At 46.2% G+C, this 22,342-nt stretch overlaps 1 protein-coding gene across 5 annotated transcripts in view; it reads left to right on the top strand.

Moving 5' to 3' along the window:
• Positions 1-3,347: 3,347 nt before the first annotated feature.
• The window catches only part of PDGFRA (platelet derived growth factor receptor alpha), a 35,347-nt gene continuing 16,352 nt past the window's right edge, over positions 3,348-22,342 (top strand). Inside the window, exons 1-12 of one of the 5 annotated variants that reach the window (XM_082050561.1) lie at positions 3,348-3,460; positions 10,474-10,534; positions 11,905-12,219; positions 15,229-15,492; positions 16,145-16,275; positions 17,638-17,809; positions 17,913-18,102; positions 18,629-18,744; positions 19,221-19,347; positions 20,329-20,522; positions 20,882-20,976; positions 21,087-21,219. In XM_082050561.1, coding sequence (XP_081906687.1) covers positions 10,486-10,534; positions 11,905-12,219; positions 15,229-15,492; positions 16,145-16,275; positions 17,638-17,809; positions 17,913-18,102; positions 18,629-18,744; positions 19,221-19,347; positions 20,329-20,522; positions 20,882-20,976; positions 21,087-21,219 — 1,786 coding nt within the window. In that variant the 5' untranslated portion in view covers positions 3,348-3,460; positions 10,474-10,485. Of the gene's footprint in view, positions 3,468-3,581; positions 3,859-4,135; positions 4,889-10,473; positions 10,535-11,904; positions 12,220-15,228; positions 15,493-16,144; positions 16,276-17,637; positions 17,810-17,912; positions 18,103-18,628; positions 18,745-19,220; positions 19,348-20,328; positions 20,523-20,881; positions 20,977-21,086; positions 21,220-22,342 lie in introns of those variants that run through there. The other 4 variants (XM_082050563.1, XM_082050560.1, XM_082050564.1 and 1 more) reach the window with 4 other exon arrangements.

Raw genomic sequence — 22,342 nt, 5'->3', positions numbered from 1 at the left:
ATGAGAGGCTGTTCTGCCTCCTTCCTCACTCAGGAGTTTGAGGGGTCTCTGCTCCAGGCTGGAGCTGCTCTTTACCAGGCTGGGGCTCCTGCTCCAAAAGCCTGAGCCGGCTGTAGCTGACCCCCGCACCGTGCATCGCTGCAACGTGGGTAACGATAATCAAACCCAGACTTGCCTTCCCACCGAGACAAAAGGCTGCGGCCCCATGACGGGGCTTCCCGCGGGGCGCCGAGCCGGGGCACCCCATCTCGCTCGCCCACGCCCCGCAGGAGGCCGTTCAGACCCCACATGAGCCACCTATTAGGCTGCCTAATAGCCTCAGGCAGCTAAACGCTGCCCGGCTCACCCTTGGGAGAGAGTTGCAGGGAAGGGCTCATTATTCGCAGCAAATTGGGACTCCTTGAGGATGGGGGGGCGCTCAACTGCTCCCAGCTCCCCTGGAAGCATCCGAGAGCAGAGCGAGCCGCCCTGCAAAAACCCGCCCCGTCGGAGCTCGCTGCCCGGACTCTGCGGGCGCTGCGGGGAGGAACACACCCCCGGGGGGGCAGGTTGGGAGCGTAAACAGGCAAGAGTGGCTCTAGCCCGGTCGCCGCAGTTTTGTTTAAGATGTGCAGCTTCCATCTGTTGCTGCATAAACACACGCTAGCGGGATGCCTTATGCTCCAGCCTTTCGGGGGAGGGGAAGGCGGGAGGAGAGGGGCGAGGAGAGGGGGCTGCAGTGGTGCAAATCCCCCCACCCCCAGCCTGTCCTCTCGCTAACCCCAAGTCTCCCGCTCCTCCCTGGACGGGACCCCCCTGAGCCGCACGGGGCGGGGGGTAGAGCTCAGGAACCGTCCTGTAGGGTTTATTTTAACTACCATCTCCTCTGCGCGGGACCAATCCATAGGCACCGCCGGCATTTCGGAGGGGAATCGGCCCAGCAGCTGCCCGTCCCGGGCCGTGCGGTCTCTCCCCGGTGCGGCGAGCGTGGGGACAGCGCGGCCCGGTCCTTTGCTTGGGAAAGGGTGAAGCCACGTCGGGGAAAGTGTCACTGCTCCCCGGAGAGGCCCTGAGGCGACGGCGACACCACCGTCCCTGTCCCCGCAGAGGCCGTCGGGCTCCCCGCCCGCAGCGCCAGGCTGGCCGGGCCGGCAGCTTTGCCAGTGCCCCAATTTGCAATTTTTGTTTTTCGCCGGGTCTTGTGAGATCCCACGTGGAAGCCGTTAACAACAGCTCGATAATGATCATGACAAAGACATTATTCAAATGAGGCAGGTAATTGCAACCAGAAGGCGCCTCCTCCTCTTCCTTTTGCTCCTTTCTTTTCGTAAGAGTAACTCTTGCATTACATCCCATCCTGACGGTACTTCGCCAAGAATCACCGCCACCACCTCGCACGTTAAACCAGATACGTTCACGCCGGTAAATCACGGCCCGAGCCACCACCTCGCACGTTAAACCAGATACGTTCACGCCGGTAAATCACGGCCCGAGCCTGGCAGGGCGGGGTCGCCTCGGAGCTCCCAGGCAGTTATTTGCCGCCAGTCTGAACCGCACGTCTTCGTGGGCCCTAAATCCATGAGAGCCTGCAACTCTGACCCAAGTCATGAGAGGACCTTGCCCTCCACAAATTAAGGGGTTCAGGTTGCTGGCTGTGCTCGCCCCCACTGCCCAGGTAGAGAGTTCCAGGGTGCAGGGTTGTTTGTTTGTTTGTTTCTTCCCCTCCCACCTTTTTTTTTTTGGCCATGTTTTTGACTCACTGGGAGCCTGTTGTTTATTCACAAGCATTACGGTATCCTGTTAGCATTCCGACCAGGGGCTGCTCACAGCTCCGACTCCAATGATTTCCTGGAGGAACATGTGGAAGCAATAGCGGAGCCGTGCACTCACCCGAGCCGAGGATGCACTAGTGGAGGGCGTGCAAAGGGCCGGGAGCACTGCCGGGGACCCTGCGAGCCCAGCCCGGGGCACCTCAGCCTGAGCGCGCTTTTCACGGGAGACGGTTTTACTTTCTGCCCCCATTCTCTTCGGGGCATCTTTGCTTCAGAGGCTTAATTCAGCTTCGCTTAAGAAAGAGAAAAAGCATCGGATCCTGCCGCTTGACTTCGAGGACAAATTTCTTTTGTTTAATACTAGAAATAATAAAGACTTGCAAGGGACGAGAGGTCGGGGGAAGGAGGGCCAGACTCGGGAGGAGAGGAAGCCGGAGAAGCCCCGGGGCGCAGCTCCGGGGCCGGTGCCCTCCCCAGGAGGCAGGCGGGCAGGCAGGGAGACAGGCGGGCAGGGCCTCCAGCGCTGAGCCTTTCCTGGGGCTGCAGTGCCCCCTCTCCCGCGGCCGCCGCATCGCCCCGCCGACCGCTTTCCGCACAGAGCCTGCAGCAGAAGGGCTGCGAGGGCAGCTTCCCCGGCCACCCCTTATCGCCAGCAGATAGCGACGGCCAACAAAGCAGAGATACCCGGTGCTGGCTCCCCAGCGGGGATCAAAGCTCCGTCTGCAGCGTGTTCAAACAGGACGGCCTCGGACGTGCGCTGCCTTCGCCTCCGCAGGCACCTCCGGCCCTCGCCGTGCCCTCTGTCTTGGTTATTACTGGGTTCTTTTTTGCGCTGAGGAAAGCAAAGGCAGAGAGGAACAGAAGAGCTTTCCCGGTGCCGGCGGAGCAGCGGGGTTTGGGGGGTCTGGGTCCTGTCGAAAGTTACCTTTCGTTGTGTCTTTCATTCCTAAATGTTAGTGATTCGTCTCTCCCCCTTTCTCAGTGCCTCCTGCTCCTGGCTGGCTCTCGGCCGTTCATCCAGCTCTCTAGCCCAAGCCCAAGATCAGTGGTGTACAAAGGACACGAGGAAGCCGCAAATTCGTTTCCAGATCAAACTCCCCATCCATAAACTCACACTGTGACCGTGAACACTGAGCCCGGCGCACGACCCACTGTCCTAGAGGGTTTGAGGAGGGAAGGCTCATTCATGAAATCGGGAGCATTCGGAGTTTTCATGAAAGTTTTTTGGGTTTGGTGTTGTGTTTGTTTTTTTTTTTTCTTTCTACCCCTGCAGTGCAAAACTCTCCCCTTTCCTCCCCCTCGCCCCTGCCATATGGCTAACCTCCCCCCTCCCCTGCAAGGCTGGTGAAATCTGGAGGCAGAGATTGGCCCCCCTGCCTGCGTAAGAGCCTCCCGCCGGCGCGCCCGCCTCCGGCCGCGGGGCTGGGGGCGCCGGGTGAGCCAGGGCGGCTCTTATTCTGAAGGGGCCGGAGGGGGGCTTCATTTCCTGACAGCTATTTACTTAAAGCAAATGATTAGTTTTGGAAGGATGGACTATAACATTGAATCAATTACGGGACGCGGTTTTTGAGACCATTACAGTCGGATCGGGAGGGAGGGCGAGCGGGAGGGAAGGAGCGCGGCTGAGTGGGGAAAGTCACGAAAGACGTGGACATATTTTGGATATTTTACAATCTGCAGGAGTGGGGCTGTGAATTATAAAGAAGAAGGTAAGATGTGAGTGGCAGTTTCTCTACCTTTTCATTTTTTTTTTCACTTTTTCTTCCGCTATTTTCCTCCTCTTTCCTTCTCCACTGTATTTTTTTTTAATTTTTATTTTATTTCCCCCCCCTCAATGCTTTGAGCCGGGCGTGGGGCTCTGTCCCGCTGGGCGCAGGCGGTGGCGGGCGCTAGTAGTCCCCGCGGAGGGAAGCGGCGAGCCGGCGCTCCGCGGACCGTCGGGGCGCGGCGGCGAGCAGCGCGGGCAGCGCTAATGACAAACACATTGGGATGGCGGGGGCCACCGCGCCGCATTCCTGCCGCGGGGGCGGGAGCGACTCGCTGGGGCTCTGCGGGAAGCGGCGGTGCCCGCCCGCGGGGACGTGGAGACACGCTCCGACAAAGTAAGGTACGGTCGCGCTCAGCCGCTCCCGCTCTTCTCGCATCCCTTGCTGCCTTCACCCCGCTACTCTCCCGTCCCTTCCCCCACCCTTTGTTTTTCACCACCTTGCTCTCTTCGAATTCCCCTTCCCACCTCACTCCCCCTGCCCGGGTAGCCTGAAATGCTCCGAGATCTCGGGAGGGGGCACGCACACAAACCTCCCCGCAAGCAGCCCGATCTCCATCTCTGCGCGCCCCGTCTTTTTTTTTACACGTCTCAGAGGAAGGGAAGATGCTGCATTTAGGCAGGACTGGTACCTGGAGCCTTTCCAGTTTACAGCCTTCTCTCGTAACGGGAACGCCAGCTCTGCCGCACGCCCGATGGACTGCTGGAGCCCACCGCCTCCTACCCTGAGGGTGGGCAAAATCTTCGCGGCCACCGTTTGGATTTTTGTGAAGCGCAAAGACTGCAAACTTGCCAGCCTCTGCCAGGCTGGAGTCCCCTGGAAAAGTCCTAGGAGCAAGTAGGAAATGGCTTTTTGGCTGTTTGCGGCGTTGCTCAACATTTTTGGACGCGGATCCCACAGGAGCCGTTCCAGAGAACAGGACTTGGACAGCTTTTTCTGGAGCCAGCATCGACAGATCTAGCGAGGCAGCAGCAGCCCCGGGGCTTGCCCGCACCCCGGCAGGAGGCTGCCCCCCGCGCGGGGGCCAGGTTTCCACCACCCCTCGACGGCATTTTCAGCGCGGTCTTTGCAAATGCTCCATCTCTCTGACGCTCCTCCGGGGCCCGAAGGTGCGCACCCGGGACGGACAGGGCATCACCTCGGCCCGAATGGGGACCGATGGACCTGTTCTCAGGGCTGTGGGCATGTCGCCCTCCCTTGGTCCCACAGCTTAGAGCCAGGGCACAACGTCTGGTCCCCCCGCCGAGACTCCCGCCTCCTCTTCCAGATCCCGCGCCCTCAGGGTCCATGCCTCGCCTGATGGAGAGGGCTGGAGAAGAAACCCGCGGGTAGCAGCGCCAGCAGAATTAGCCAGTCCCGGAGGGGAACAAGGTTTTGCTCTGCTCCTCTCCGTCCCCCTTACCCCACTTTTCTTTCTCCTGGCTACCTCGCATTAGAAAAAAAAAAAAAAAAATCGCTCCAGCTTGGCAAAGGCTTTCCTATTGTTTCCCAGACAAACAGCGGAGTGGCTGGGAGTTGCCATCTCTGCTAGGTTTGCTCGGTGTCCCGGGCAGCCTTTGATCAACAGCAGCTCCAGCCGTCGGGCTCCGCCGAGAGGCCGCGGATGGAGGGGCAGCCACGGCAGCGCTGCTGCCTCACTCCCTGGGGGCTGCTGCCCGGGCTCCCCGCGGGCAGGCAGTCTCTGGAAAGCCCCCGCAGGCTGATGGGGGCTCGAGAGTGTAAACGTAACCCTCCCCATCCTTCTCATGCCCATCCCTGCGGGCTGTAGGCTGTCCACTGTCTCCCCGACGGGGCGCACCAGAGGGAAGGGGGACTTGTTATGCCCTCGGCATCTCCCAGGGCCGATGCAGAGCCCAGTTGGGGTCCCAGTTTGGTTGCCTTAACTCCATGTCCCTGGATGGCACAAGAGATGGGATCAAAGCAAGGAGACAGGCATCAAAGGTTCCTCTGTCATCGGCTGATCAAAATCTGAACTGCTGAGATCCGACTTTTAACTCTGGGTCTGGAAACGTTAGGGAAAGATCTCCCAGCAAGGGACTTCAGTTTTAGCTTCTAGTTAACAAAGAGCATTTTGAAAAGGCCCTCAGCTAAACAGTGGTTTAAGCAACCTCAAAGCTTAAAAAAACCCCAAAAACAAAACTTCGAAGGAAAATGAGACTGCATGAAGCCCTGGGGTTTAGGAGTCCACAAGCAAACCAGCTCTCCCAGCCTGCAGGCGCTCTCCCACCACTTTAAAATGAGACCCCTTGTTCTAGTAGTCCTCTCCAGGCAGCAAGGGGCTGGAGGTGTGCCAGTCTGGCTACCACTGGGTACTGGGGCCATCTTCACTGTTATTTGCTCATTGATGTATGGGAAATCTTTGTGCAGCTGTGAGAATAATACATAGGTATTAGGTTTCAAGAAAGCAGGAAGTAATAAATAGTTTAATAAAATACCACTCTACAGTACTACAGTACCATGTTAGGATTTGAGTACAATGTATATAGGCAGAAAAATTCTTGCATACCCCAGACCTCACTGGTTATTTCCAGCTATACCAGTTGGTCTAAAAATGAGGGTGAAACGTATAACCTTGTACACTCCTTGCCTTGCTTGCATCCTTAGGTCATCATAGCCACAATGGCACTGCTTCTGTGCATGAACTGTGAAAATTTTAATAGAAGATGTTTGCTTCATTTATTTTAAAGACCAGGAAATGAGTTCTGAGAGGTTATTTTTTTCTGGTGGTGGCAAGAATTGCTGGTAATTTTTAAAAAGCAAGCAAGTAAGCAAATAATCCTTTCTCTCCCTCTTGCCTTGAGCTCCTGCTTGACTCATCTCTTTTAAGCCAATAAAGCTTTGCATGCACACCCAAGGGAAAAGTTTGCAACAGCTAGGCTTTCTAGCTCTTGTGGTCAACAGAGATGGATTGGTTTTTCCATGCAATGCTTCTGAGCACTTGAGCTTGGGTCTGAGGTGTTCTTTGGTTTGATCCTGAGAACTTAAGTGAGATGGAATACTTGTCTGTTTGCTGAGACAGTCTGGAAAGTCCTCTTTGGACTAAGTGAGGAAAGTTAAACTTTGCAAATTTCCCTCTACCTTTAGCTCCTTGACTGGTGGAGTCTGTCCTTGAGGGTTTGGCTAGAGAATCAGGCCTGACTGGAAGGCTTGTCGGGCAGCAGCCATCACCGTGTGTCCTGCAGAGCCTGAAGTGCTCTGCAGGAGCCCAGCACTGGGCTAGTCGTGGTGTGTAGTTATTCTTGCATACAGGCTATGCTGGATGCAAATACTTGTAAACGACTGTGGAACAAGCTTCATTTTAGGAAGACATTTGTGCCAGTCTTTTGCACTGAAGAAATTTTCTTTTGTCCTTTGTGCCTTTTCCCAGTGAAACCTTTAGACCCGCCTGTTAGTGCTGTGGGGCAGCCCTGCTCTTGTGGAGAACTAAGGTTGCAGTCTGGGAATTGAGAACCAACAAACGTTTCAGGCGGTCCTGTCTGAACCTTTACATTCAGCTAGTGACATATACCACAAGGTAGAAATGTCCCCCTCTTTTGTTGGGCTGGCCGTAGCTCTTCCTGGAAAAGATCAGTCTTCCCAGAAGGACCGACTGCCACTCTGACAAAATCACCACTGAAATTTTCCAGCCCTCTCATAACAAGCATAATCACATCATTATGTGCCAAGATTTGCAACCCAACTACTGTCCTAACACTTATGTAAATACAGAGCAATAGGGACCAGTTTGGTTTTATTACTTGTTTTTAAATCGGAGAACTCGCATGAAATTAAAATACAAGAATTTTGAATTTTTAACTTGATCCAGGAGACACAGTTTAGATTCCATCTGCTATGGAGACTAGCGTTGCCGTCTGTCTCATTAATGTGGATCAACATTGCCATCTTGTGGTCAAGAGGATTAACTGTAGTGACTGAGTAGCTGGCGGGAGAGAAGTCTGTAGAGTCTCCAGCCTCGTGGTAGGTCGCCTAGTTTACTGTTTTGAAAGAGGTCTCTGATTTACAGCAATATGAAAAAATATAGACCACTGGCTCTTCTTGGTCCACCACCGTACTTTCTCTCTAGGTCATGTAGAGCAATCATTTTCTGAAGACATATTTCCATCGGCTTTCTGGATATTGACTTGATTTTGCCTTCTACGGTGCAGTCAATTAAACCATTCTTGATAGGAAGCCAGCACTTGGCAGTGAGTGTTTAGAAGATTGAGTCTTTGCTGATAACAGTTCCTTAAATGTTCTTTTCCTGTTTTTTCTTTCATTGAAGCACGTGAGTGATACCAACTTTTCAGTCAGTTCCTTTCAAAATCCAGTGGTTAAAGTAGATGCAAGACTCTTTTACCTTGGGCAACGAGCCTCCCCTGCAGAGAATTTGGCAAACCCTTCATGGCATTATCTAGCTTTCACTATACACGTACAGGTTTCAACTTCAGCTAGCGATGTTCAAGGTATGCAAGGAATTAAGGTTGGCTCAAATTTATGTTGTATGTGTGCTGTCAATACTGGGCTTCAGCTTGCATAAATCTACTGGCTTCAGCAAGCTTATGCCAATATATGGTTTGATGGAGTGGTGTTAGGAACTGAACCTGATGCAGTTACTCAGAGCTGATTTAGGACAAAGAATGCTGCTTAACCGTAAGGAAAATAAAAAAGCCAAAGAACTGCATACAAAAAATTAGGTGATAGTAAATAAACAAAACTGTGGTAAGTGTAGCTGTTTGGTGTTGTGGAAATGAGAAGTGTGAAATTGTTCCCACATTAAACCTTGACTCTAGCACTGATGTGCAAGGTTATGCTCTAGATGGGACTCCAGCATGCTTAAGTTGGATGCACGTGTAGTTAAATCCAATTCAAATAGACTTTGAGTACAGATGATGGTGAATCCTTAGTACATTATTCTCTTTCACAGTGTGGAAGTGTTGCTCTGGGTCTTGATGAGATTAGTAGTTTATTGGAGAAAGATCAAAGCTCTGGGTTGTGAAAGAATAGCCAGCTGGAAAACACAGATTTAGTTAAGTCCTTGTGTTTTTAAACTGCAATGGTAGATTGAGGCACTCAGCTCTTACTGATTTCTATGGCAGCCCAACCAAGACAGCAAATTTGAAGTAGCACTTTGGAAATGACATCACCTGTACTTGCATCAGCATAGTCATGGGGCTTTACTCCTCGCTTACATGCACAGATAGCTCTGCAGCAATGGCAAGTCCACTTTGGCAGAGCTTCTGCAGACTGGTGTGCAAGAGCTGAGCTAGGTTTGTTTTTCTCCTTCTGTGCTGCATCACTTGCATTGAACAGCCTGCAAAACTGCACATTGTCTTGCAGATCTTGGGAAGCCAGGAGTCAAATCAATAAAGCAGACCTTGGTAAGTCTTTAAAGATTTACAGTGGGTTACTTTATCAGAAAAAAATAGTTACAGGATGTAAATTTGATAAAAATGTAAAAAGAGGCTGAGACTGAGGGACTTTGATGTCCAAGAGTCTGTTATCAATGGGAGACAGATACATAAACACATGGCAATTATCACTTATTGAAGAATCAGGCAAAATGCCTTTTCTCTGTTGGAATGTTGTCAGCTGAACTTCTGAAGTTGTTTGTACACATTTTTGAGGCTGGTAGTTTGTAAGTCTTCTAATCCTGCTTCTGAGACCTTTATGCCTGAGTCAAGTATCAAATACTTTTTTGCTTTTCAGAAGCATGCTGTCTGCTCCACGTGTTGCAAAGGGAAGGAGGGATTAATTCAGAAACACTCCTTGGCATGTTGTAATCATTTAACTCTCATACGGCACTGGCATAGTTGTGATAACTACATGTACCTGTGTGCTTTCGTAACTCAGCGTCATGAGCTGAATACCAGAGGGTGGATAGAAACTCTGCAGAACCTTTGAGAAGTGGTCCCTGTCTTGGCACATCATCCTTTATTTTGCTCCTTGGTCTGTGTTTCGGATTAGGGACTTTTCAGTGCAGTCTTTTTTTTTAATCTGTATTGGTTTTGGGCCAGATTCAGTTACTATTAAAGTAATCAAAAAAACATCCATTGATTTCAATGGGACCAGGGGTTGTAGGAGATTTTCCTTCGGAAATTATCTAGCAGGCTGCTTGAGGGTTTTAAGTAGAAATGTCATTAGATGGCACAAAAATTACATAAGTGCTTATTGTCATGGTTGCCTCTTCAAGACTGATGCCTTAGGATTATATGTTTGAAAGCTGAAATTATTGTATGTGATCTATGACTCTCCACACTGTTGGAGAGAAGAGATGCTCTGCGAATGGCAGTGCTGGCCTACAGTCTGTCATGGATTTATTCCATTCTAAAATTTCAGCACATGTTTTAAATAGCATGTCTCTCGATCAAGGGAATTCTTGCTAAGTAAGCAATAAACACTATTGTATTGTATTGTATTCAGTAAGCTATATATATACATATGTACAATGGCAAAACAAAAATATCACTCAGGATTGTATGATTTGTATGAAAAGTAGCTTTTAAATATGCTTTTTCTCCCACAAATGCTGCTTGCAGCTAAAAGGTCAGAACTTACTGCATAAAGCCATTGCATCCTCACCAATGCTTGTGAGGGTACTGCATCTGTGCAGGGGGGTTTTCGTGGCTCGGTCCTGGGGTGTTCTGTGGCTATCAGAGCTATTTGCAAGCTGTTGGGGACAGGGCTGTGTCAAGACTTTGCTTCTCTACATTGCCAGTGGAGAGAAGGGGTTGTGGTGCCTCTGCTGCATTTCCCATGCCAGTGGTGTGTCTGTGGCACCATGTACCTCCAGGGAGGTGTTTGCACATGTCTCAACAGACTGTGGGTGTGAGCCAGGGTCCCTGGGCCATTTCTCTTTGTGCCTCTATGCAGAGTGTGGCAGAGCTGTGCTAGGGCACTGCAGAAGGGGGGTCCTGCAACTCTCACACTGTTCTCAGTCCGTTAACTGGCTCCCTCTTGCCTTCTCCTTTCTGTTTCAGTTGTTGGTAGCTATGGGCACTTCCCCACGGACGTTCCTGATCCTGGGATGTTTTCTCACAGGTAATGTTCCTCAGTTCTCTAAGCCTTTCTGACTCTACTCCTTTGTAAATACTTATTTAAATTCACTTTCATTGTGCCTACAATAACAAATATCAAAAGGTCACCAGCTGGCTACAGGCTCAATTTTTCTGCCCTTTGCTAGGCCAAGACAAGAACTACTGAAAAGATGGTACTTTTTCTAGCCTGTGCTGGCTGACTCGGCATCCCTACAGCTGCAATAACCTCCTGCCCGGTTTGTCTGTCGCACAGGGAAAGTGAGCTTGCCTACCTCCAGTTGTCCTGGTCCTGTCCCACAGGGGTTTCTCCAGCAGTGTGGTGCAGGCGAGGCTGCCTGTGTGGGCTCCCTGCATCCTCCCACGCTGCAGCACCTCGCCACAGGGCTGCCTGCCGAACCTCCCGACATCTGCCGAGAGAATGGTGCCGGGAGGGGAGGGTTTGCCACAGAGTGCCAAATATAGAAAGGGTCTGTAGACTGAGGTAACATGTGCAGGAATGAGAAACTGGTTTCAAAGAGTCTGAATTCCTGCTGATGGCTTATTGCAAGGAGACCAATTTCACACTGGGCACCTAAGTGCTTGTTTATCATGAAGTGCCCTATATGTTTTGTTCAGGTCATTTGACAGACTGAAACAGCAAATCTGTCCCTGGTGAATTCCCCATTTTTAGGGAATGGATCCTCTAATTTTCCTTCTGGGAGCTGGACATGCACCAGCCCACCTACAAATTACCTAGGCTTGCAAATCTTTAACTGTAGATTGCAGTACCACCTATAACATCTATTTCAGTGAATTACAGCTTTATTTGATTATAAACATGTACATTTTGGCTAGAGGTAGACCTGATGCACAAATTTTGGATCTAAGCCCCCACTCTGGCCCTTTGCAAGAAATAGAAGCCAGATGTAAAATGCAGGTGTTGGTCTTGGGAAGTGGTTTCTAACTTTCAGTTGTGAGCTTATTTGAAGGCTGACAGAACTGTTGTTTTCCTGATCATTGCTGCGAGGACCTGTAAGATGCCCATGACCCAGCAGCCAGGGTATGGGATTCACTGGTCTGTAGCAGAGCAGTTCCCACATTTGGGGCTGGGAAGTTGAGGTGTGGATTGGGAGCCATCTCTAACTTCACCTCTGTCTTTCACCTCTTGATTTGACAAACAGAAGACAGCAAGCAGACACTTAGCATTTCAAAGTGAAGCCGTTTGCCATCCTTTGGGCAAAGCTCTGACTTTTAACAAGGACAAATTTGCGGGGACATCAACATGTCTGAAATGGTCAGAAAAACAACTGTTCTGGATCCACTTGGTTTTCTTTCACATCCTGTGCTGAGGCACTTCTGTGTGTTCATATGCTATTTATTCATGTCTTTTTGCAGGACCGTTCCTAACACTTTGCCAGCTTCCTCTGCCAACTATTGTTCCCAATAGGAATGAAATGGTGGTACAGCTGAATTCCAATTTCACACTCAAATGCTCCGGAGACAGTGAAGTGAGCTGGCAATACCCAGTGACTGAGGGAAGCCACAGGATAGACATTAGACATGAGGAAAACAACAGCGGCCTCTTCGTGACAGTGCTCGAAGTAGGAAATGCCTCAGCTGCTCATACAGGCTTGTATGTTTGCTATTATAACCACACTCAAGTGGAGGATGGGGAAGTGGAAGGGAAGAACATCTACATCTATGTTCCTGGTAAGTGGTGGATGCCACAGCCATACTGGGAAGTTTGGTTGGGAGGGCTGAACTGTGGATGTTAAGAAGAGGTGTATTTCTGGTGGCAATTTGCTGCCAGAGGAAGATAAATGGCCCCAGGGCTGTTTCCTAAAGTGTAAATCAAGACCAGCCCCTGTGAGTCTATGGATATGTTCCTCTTTCTTTCTGCCAGTTTTCACTTTTTTGGTAAGAGTTTTAGTTCTCAAGAAGAGGAATGAATTCACAACTCCAGGAGTGAGTTCTTCTGACGACCAGGTAGTAGACCTGGTGAGCTATGGGAGCATGTCTAGCCTTCAGGTTTGCCTGGCCCTGAGGTGGGGATTAATGTCAATTCCAGTCCTTCCAGGGGTCACTTGGGTGGATGTTTTGGGACGTGTACTGACCAAACCAGTGCTATGTCTGACACTAAAACAGTTGCCAGATGAGGAAGACCATTATCTTGTTCTTAACCCAAATTAGGCTTGAGCTGAGAATTGGAGAAAGCTCATGTGTGCACAGGGTCTGGGAAGCACAAGAAGTGGAGATGTCTTGGGAGTGGCTGTCACAAGGGAGGGTGAAACGCAAAGTGTTATTGCTGGCCAGTCTGATGCAAGATTAAAAATATGGTGCTACAATGCAGTGCCCTGTAATTTTCAAAGCAAACACAGCCTTCCCAGGCCCTGCGCTGCCTTTCTCTTTAGTGGTGGAAAACCTGTTGGACTCAGAAGAAATGGCATCTCTTCTTTTTGGAAGTACCTATCCCCTGTTTTGCCTTCCTACCCCCTCATTCCGACTGCAAGTCTGTTTAAAGGCTTTCCATGCTATCCATGGGATGAAGATCTTTATTGTCATAGCTGAGATAGGCACCAGAGGCTGAGCCACAACTGATTGCCTTTGTAAAGCCCCGTCTGGATGTTTCCTCGGCATTGGCTGGAGTTCAAGGTATTAAGTGGCACAACTACAGGGCCAGGAAAGATCAAGCCGGTAGATTTCCAGTAAATATTTTGAATAGGAAATGAAAGAGAGAAGAAAAGGTTGCAAATAATCCTGAAAACATACAGTATGTTGTGAAGATGATGTCTGCAATTGCAAGGAAGACTGTGGAAGAGGAAAAAGTCATGAAGCACTAATGGGGCTTGTTTTAAAGGCTATTTGGCAGCGACATTAAGTTTGTGCAGTTCAGAATGTGTGACTTGAGGACAGTGATTCTTCCAAAACTTTTTCTCCATTTTTCCTAACAAATGTAAAGTGTTTGCATTCATTCTTGAAGCAAGAAGATGCTCCAGCAGGGGCTGCAGGCTTTGGCACATGGATCTTGATTTTCACACAGCTCTAACCAAATCACTCAAAGATATTGTTGGTGTTAAGCAGTCTTGTAACTCACTCAGTGAAGGAATATAAAGGCAAGAGATGGAAACTTTCTTCAAGAGGGCTTTTTGGGTTGGTTTTTAAATGCCTACAGACATCAGCCTACCAGATTTCCAGGGCAGAGACACCCTGTAATTTTTTCCACTCACTAACCATCAAGATGTCATAAGTGCAGTAACATATCCTTTTCTTCAAATTATAGAGAATGTTTCTGTTTCCACTATAAACTTTGTCTTTACAATTGTTTTTCCTGCAATGAATTAGGAGGGCAATGGGTGGCAGTAACCCACTTTAGCCAAGGAGGATTACATTGAGACTTCACACAATATCCTATTTTCACTAACAGCACACAGAAAAACAAACTAGGTGAATCCTGTTTCTGTTTTAAATTACAGTGGGAAAATGAATACATGGAGTTGGCAGCGTGTTTGGGATGCAGTGCTGTGTTTGGAATATTGCTACAAAGAGCCTGCCAGTGCAGCAGAAAGTCTATTGTTGGAGAGATTTGGATTGCGATTTATTAAATTTTATTATAAAGCTTCACACAGAAGCTTCAGTCTATCAGGGATTATTTGTTTATTCCGAATGGCCAAACAGAGATAATTTGCTGGCTATGCTTTTTAAGCTGGATATGTTATACAATTATGTTTTAAAGTCAGACTTTGGACTGGCCAGATAGGAAAGCTGGCATGTATTTTGTTGACTTTGAAAGAAATAAAACTACCAGGTATTAGTTTGCTTTTTTTTTTTTTTTGGTTGAATACCATATTTTGAAAACCACATGCTATAACCATAATTAACTATGTCTCATAGCTGTAATGTTGGACATGTTAGAAATGCATGAAGATAAGTACCTTGTACGATTTTTGATGAAATATGGCTTTAATGGTGTTCAACGTAAACAACATGAAAATAATTTATATTTTTTGACATTGAAAGTGTTTGGATTTTTGATTATTTTCATTTTTCCCCCCTGCTTATACTTATATGTTGGTTAGGGAACAGCTGCTATCACCAAAGGAAAAAAAAACTAACTGACAAAGATAAGTGATTTGTGCCAATAAAAGGCAGGCTCTTAAATAATTTTTGTGTGCAGTGAATGTTGTACCTCAACGCAAAATCTTGTGTCATAAAAATAGGATGTTCAAGTCCAATTTCTTCCCTAAGATCTTTGCTGTACATATATCTTTATAGTTGCCTATGATAGTATGAGGGTATCTTTATTTTCATCCCCAGCAATTGCATGAATGTTTTCACACTCAGTAGTGATTTTCTTGCTTTTTATCACTTAATATCCTTTTGCCCTCACTGTAGGAATATCTAAGGGGAATAACAATACTTTGTGGTTTGTTTTTTTTGGGGGGGGCAAGGGTGGGGAATCTTTTTTATTTTTTTATTCTGTATCCTAAAGGATCCCAAGCCCTTTTCTGTTCAGTGCTTAGGTCAAGTGCCTCGCTACATGCCACATCAAATAACAAAACCAAGACCCTGCGTGCAGTTACCATGCCCTACCTCTGAAAAAGTGGAGTAATGAATTGTACTCATTCCAGCTAAAATCTATAAGTAGTTATTGATATCCAGTTCTTGTATGTGGACTTACTACAAACAAGACAGTACTTAATTACCCCTTGTTTTTTACAGACCCAGACATGCCTTTTGTTCCTTCTATACCAGAAGACCAATTCATCCTAGTAGAAGAAGGTGATCCCACTGTTATCCCTTGTCGGACAAGTGACCCAAGTGCTCAAGTGACTTTAACTAACAGTTTGGACAAGGCTGTCTATGCTTTCTATGACAGCAAACAAGGTTTTGTAGGGAATTTCCCTGCAGGCTCATATACATGCAAAACAATGGTTAATGGTGTGGAGTTCAAGTCCGATGAGTTCCTCATCTATATTTTAAGAGGTATTTATTTTTATTCATTAAAAAAAAAAAAAAAAAGGTTAGAATATTCAGCCCAGCTCTTTCCTCACACTGTAGGGACCTTATTAGCATCAGCATAACGGGCTTATATCAGATAATTCCCTGATGATGAGCTCCTTGCTCCTGTGGAAGTTTTGCTAGTTATTTAGTGGCTAGTTTGCTCAGTGGTTATGTACAATTTTCATGAGAATAAAGTGACCTTAACTTCATCTCCTCTCCCAAATGGTTGCAAGAAAAGTCTTCTGTAATGTATGTACTTTCATCCTGTTTGCTGAAACATAACTTAAAAGACTGGTATTTCCCAGAAGCCTCAAATTGTAGGACATCAGGTAGTCTGAAAAATATCATGATTTGAATATATTGAAAACAAGGTTTTCATTGGCCAGCAGTGGATTCTCAAAGAGAGTCGCTGACTAGTAAAATGGGAAGTTGCTTTTATACCAAGTGCCTTTTCACAGGGGAATTTAAGATAGATCATTCTTTGTGAAATTGATCTCAATGCCTGTAGTCTTCATGCTTTAAATACACAAAGTTTATATCCATATACATCAGAAATGTACCCCTGAAAGCACACCATGTGAAAACTGCATACTGTTTCAAACTAAGTCTTCTCTCTGTCTCTCTTTTCTCTTAGCTACTTCACAGCTGCCAGTTGAAATTGAAGCTCTTAAAACTGTCTACAAAACAGGCGAGACCATTGTAGTAACTTGTGTGGTCTTTGACAATGAGGTGGTTAATTTACAGTGGAATTACCCTGGGAAAGTGGTAATTTTTTGTTTTATTTTGTTTGATTTTGTTTACATGTTTGCACTTACTTATTGGGGGAGAAGGTGGGGTTGTAAAAATAGTGAAAAGTAATTTATTTTACTCTTAGGTTACCACAAAAAAAAGTCCCAAAAGTTAGAGCTTGCTGTTAGTAAGTATGCAAAGTACGAAAGGAAGGTGATGTGTGACTAGGAATCCACTCTCTAAGGGGAGGAATGCTGCCTCTCAGGTCTTGTGCTGGTTCAAAAAATAAATGTTATGGAAATAGACATCTAGGAATGTGTCAGACATCTGCATGGAGCTCTGCTGCTGGAGGTCTGAACCTCTAAAACGGCTCTCTTAAACCCTGGATTATTTAGCATAATAGAGGATAATAAAAACTCAGGTTCATAGACTTAGTTGTTCCTCATTATCCAGATGTTAATTAAAATTACTTTGCAGTCAGTCTAATTACTCACTAATGAGAACTGCCTAGTAAGAAAATCTTAAAACTTTTGGAGAACCTCAGAAATTTTCAAACTGGCTTAACATCCTTCTGCAGTGGAAATTATTATTCAGTGAAACTTGGTTAGAGCCAGTCCTGGTCAATGCAGAATTTCAGAGTATCCCATGTAAAAAGTCTGATCACTGAAGGGATGGAGTAGTTTAAATGACTATCTAATTGTGGCACCAAAACCCACCTTTTATTTAAGTAAGTTAAAAGCCCAAGAGGAAAAATGATCTGAGAAGGTTTTGTTCTGTTTTCCAGGTTACACATTGCAATCTTTGCCATATGCCACCTTTCAACACTATCCCCTGCATATTTTTTGTTCCAGCCTCTCATTATAACATGCTTTGCCATTCTCAGCATCGTTTTAGTTGCAGCACTCTTCTCCTTGCCAATAAAATATTTGTGTTTTGAGAGCAGACAGAACATAGCATCTAGCAAATGGTTACTTTTTATCTGGTGGAGGGGATAAAGATTCACCCTATTTCATGGGAACTGAACAAATAAAATTCAAACTAAGCCCCCACAGCGTTAATATCTGAGAAAAACATAGTGCATAAGCAATAAAACACTCTTTTGGACTGCTCAACCAAATTTTGAATGGTATTTTGCTTTGAGTGAACAAACTATGAGCTCTCAATGCCCTCACACTTCTGTGCCTGCCCCGAAAAGGGTGTATTTTTATAGACACACCTTCTGTGCCTGTGGCTGAAAAATACATCCTTGACCGAATAAATAATTCTTCTGCCATACAGGGTTTAGATGGGTGCTTTCACTTCAGTGGCGTCATAGCTCCTCGGTGGTGTGCTTTCAGCTCAGTTACTTAAGTAAGGTTTTGTTTTGTTTTGTTTTGTTTTTTCTTCTCCAAACTACAGAAAGAAAAAGGTTTGATAAAACTTGATGATATCAAAGTCCCATCACAGAAGCTGGTTTACACCTTGACCATTCCTGAGGCATCAGTGAAAGACACAGGGGATTATGAATGTACTGCTCGGCATGCGACCAAGGAGGTTAAGGAGAATAAGAAAGTAGTCATTACAGTTCATGGTATAGTCTGATTTTAGTGTCCTAACGTTATCAACATTTTGGAAAACACAATTTTTGAAAAATGCTGCACATGGTTGTTTACGCAAGGCATTTTCATTTACAGACAAAGGGTTCGTTCACCTGGAGCCTCAGTTTAGCCCTCTGGAAGCTGTCAATCTACATGAAGTAAAAAATTTTGTCGTTGATGTGCAGGCATACCCAGCTCCAAAAATGTACTGGTTGAAGGATAACGTGACTCTGATCGAAAATCTTACTGAGATTGTTACTAGTTCAAATAGAGTCCAGGAAACAAGGTAAAAATATTCTCCTGACCCTTACTTTACCATTTTGACTTGAGTTTCTCCCCCAGAAACCTGGGCACAGCTCCTGCTCTCTCTTTCCACCACAGTTTGTTGCTCCTTCTTCAGTGGCATTTAAAAATCATTTATTTGTTTTCTACTCTAGAGTGAGATGCCTAATTTGCCTCTTCTTATTCCCTTGTTAACATCAACCTCTCCAAACTGTAGAAATCTTGGTTTCTGAGTGCTAAGCCTCTTTGGTCTCTCCAACATGTCTCCACACAAATAACTTCTAGCTATTTCCAATAACACCAGGGCCTGTGTCAGATCCCTGCAAAATATAACTATGCTGACCTGTTTCTCAGTTGTATTTTGGTAGTTATTTACTGTTTGAATAATGATTTTAGTGTAAAGGCATCCTAGAAGTGCCAAATGTCACCACATTATAATCTCCACTTACCTAGATTATATGTTGCACCAAAGCAATTTTTTTTTTTTAATGCCTATCCTAAAATACAAGCAAAACCTCTCATTTTTACAGGTTTCAGAGTATATTAAAATTGATCCGTGCCAAGGAAGAAGACAGTGGATACTACACTTTGGTTGCTGAAAATGAAGATGAGAGTAAAAGCTATACTTTCTCCTTGCTAATACAAGGTAAGGAGCCCCAAAGCCTTCTCCACCGGAATTGATGGCACACAGCAAAGTCTTGATCTACCTACACATTTGTTTCCCTGGAGACAAGACAAGAAAGGCATGAAACAGTGTCTGTAGGAGAGCGTGCATGTTGAGTCCTTGGAGCTCTTGTACCCTGATCCTGGTTTTCACTTTGACTCTGGCCTTGAGCCAATAAGAAACTTTATCCTCCTGCCTAAGTTATTCCAGCTGACAGCAGGGACGATAGCTCATTTAGCGTGACATGAAGACACGGCATAACCGCAGCCCTTCCTTTTCATGGCTCTAGCCTAGGATCTGCCCTGTCCTACAGGAATTAAGGACCTCCTGGATGAGTCCGGGTCTCTGTCCATTGCTAAGATGTCAGCCAAACAATACCTGTCATGGTTTATTTGAAATTTCAGGCTGCATTTGCAGAACCTGATGAGTATTTTAACAAACTCCTGTATCCCTCCCAGTTCCAGCCCTGATTTTAGATCTCGTGGACGATCACCATGGCTCTGCAGGGGGGCAGACGGTGAGGTGCTTGGCAGAGGGGACCCCGCTTCCTGATGTGGAATGGCTGGTTTGCAAAGACATTAAAAAGTAAGAAAAGAGGGTTCTTTGTTATAAAAATACGACTTGTTGCATCCTTAATTAGCTTCACAGTATTAGTTATCCTACCATGCTTTCCTGATCAGTGGCCAATAAGCTATAGATGTTTTTTTTCTTTTTAGAGGCAGGTTGCTAATGTTTTAAGAGAGGTTGTCAGTGCCCTTCCTGCTGCATCTTGCAGGAGAAGACACAATGCATCAATTCAGGAGGTTTCTCTCATAAAAGTCTGGTGTTCAATAAGCAAACTCAGCAGATTTTACAGTCCCAGTCTGAGTAAGGATCTCGAGTAGCTATCCCTCCAAACAGGGAGTTCTTATCACTTCGCATATAGCTCTGTCAGCCTAATTAAAACTCTGGTGTGCTTCTATATTTCCACTTGTAATTATTTACCCCCTAGTTATAATTTTCACCTTCAAAGTATTTTAGGCACCTGGAGTAATTACTGTAATTGTTGTTAGTTCTAGACTGGCTCCTTTTGTGACTGCTGGGAGGTAGGGTTCTCCCTGGGAGGTTATCCACCAGGGAGAGGGAGACCATGTGTGGAAGAAGGCTGGGAGCCCTGGGCACCTCCCAGGTGTGTTTCACTCTCATTGTACTAAAATCTTTTGCTGCCTGGTGGGACAATTGTCCTCCTAGTCCTGCCCCAGGGAGCCTTGTGCAGCACGAAGGATTCAGGAAGAAACAGAGGTCCGTCAAGTACTGTAAGTCTATGGGATACGTAGTGACACCGACATCTACCTATACGAGACTGGGCTGCATTGTCAGGCCCTCAAAGTTGCAGCAGTAATGAGGGTAAACTATTCTGAGGGAAGAAAGACGTAGGCTTTTTACAGAGGTGGTCTTCTTAAGCATTTCTGGTGTTTAAAATGATTGTTGTCAGAAGAAATCAGGAAAGGTGATTACTGTTCTGTTCACTCTTCTTTATCCACACCTATGCCCAACTCCTGTTTCCCCTGTTATTCTTCTCTGCAGGTGCAGCAATGACACCTCATGGACTCTTTTGACTAACAATATCTCTGATATACACATGGAAGCCCACCTGGATGAGAAAAACATGGTGGAAAGCCAGGTGACCTTCCAGAAGGTAGAGGAAACCCTGGCTGTGCGATGTGTGGCAAGGAATGACCTTGGTGCTGTTACTCGGGAACTGAAGCTTGTGGCTCCCAGTGAGTTTGCTTTGTCCTTCTGTGAAATTACAGCAGCCAGTTTGATGCTTCATCTGATGATGAGGCATTCTACAGGTCTTTATGGTGCATCTGTTTTTCACTTATTATGTGGTTCCATGATTCATTTTGTGATTTTATGGCCATGGGCTATGGGATGTTCTTCTAGACAAGCTCTGGTTTTGAAACAGGAAGGCAGAGCAGCTCTGGGCTTGGAAAGACTTCACAGTCACCAGCCCTGGGAACTACTCCTGCCACATCTGCAGGACACGGGATCTGTGATGGTAGGGGAGGTGGGTGTCTTGTGTGTGTGTTATGCTCTTCATGGCTCAGGAGGAAAATATGGTCTTTTTGCTCCACAGCCTTGCGATCAGAATTAACGGTGGCTGCTGCAGTCTTAGTGCTGTTAGTGATTGTGATAATTTCACTGATTGTCCTGGTCATCATATGGAAACAGGTAATGCAGAAAAGTATTCCAGTTTGGATGCTGAGCTCTGCTGAGTTCTGATCTGCTCTGGAGTCAGGCACAGGACTAATGATTGGTTTTGCATTCAATGTGCTTTACAGAAGCCAAGGTATGAGATAAGATGGAGAGTCATTGAGTCTATCAGCCCTGATGGCCATGAATACATTTATGTGGACCCAATGCAACTGCCTTATGATTCCAGATGGGAGTTTCCTCGAGACGGGTTAGTGCTTGGTAAGTTTCCTCTAAGGAACTAATCTCATCCTTCTCTGGGGAAAAGGACGATCAAGGGGAAGTCTGAGATCTGTGCTACTGGGATTTGTGATTGTGGTCATGATGTCCAGAGCCTATGTATCTGTCTGTTCTTCTCATTTCTCCTTCAGCATCCTCTTCTCCAGTGGTGTCAGCCTTGAGGTCCTTGTGTCAATGTCTCCTGGGCCTCCATTCCAGCTCTCCTCCACATGCCTTGTGTGCAGTTCCCACCTTCACGTGGCTTAGGGGGCCTGTCCCAGCACTAAATGCCCTCTTCAACATTCACTACTGCTGAGGCAGCCACAAGAAGTGCACCAGCATTTTTATTTGCAAGACATTTATATATTTATGTGCAGAGGCCAATGGAAATCTGCAAGTAGTTATGTAGTTTTATAAAAATATTTTAAAAATTATTAATCCACACTGTGCACATATCAGTGCGGAGCAACTGCATAACTTATTTTTGTGGCTACTGTACTTGTTCTTTCCCCTTCTGCTTTCTTGCTTTGCTATTCCTGCATTGGAGTTCATACAGAATTCACTTGTAATTACTTCTTCAAGGATGGCCCAATCTGTCATTTGTATAAATTGAAAGTGTATTGATTATAGACAACTTTAATGTTCTATCCAGATAGTGTTTTAAATTACAAGGCTTCCTTCTCTTGGAGGTATCTGGGCACCAAGTTGTATCACAAAATACAAGAGAGGAAGATGAAATATGTTTTTTGGTTGATATATTTCAAGAAACATACTCCCCTGGTGTAGTTCTCTTTCCCCCATCAGAGAGAAAGAATTGATGTTAATTCTTGAAAGAAGCAGCACAAAAATTTCTGGTTCAGGAATGATATCCTTTAATTAAATTCATGTTGCTAATTGAAAACTAGAGGAGGGTGGATATTTAATTGAATTATTTTATTACAACCCAGACTTTAATTATATGCCTAAATAGGATTTGTCAGATCTGAGTTGTTAACAGACCACCACTGTGACTTTGTCTCCCTCTGACTCAAGAGGAGTAGCCTACTTTGATGCCTTCCTGTTTATAAGCACATTCAGGATAGTCAGTGCTTTAAAAACTAATGCTACATGTCCTTTTAGTGATCTG

This window comes from Streptopelia decaocto (assembly GCF_964273445.1).
Source record: "Streptopelia decaocto genome assembly, chromosome: 4".
In the NCBI taxonomy this organism is placed as follows: Eukaryota; Metazoa; Chordata; class Aves; order Columbiformes; family Columbidae; genus Streptopelia; species Streptopelia decaocto.
The sequence above is the reverse complement of the archived record's forward strand: the minus strand, read 5'-3'. Positions and strand labels throughout refer to the sequence as shown.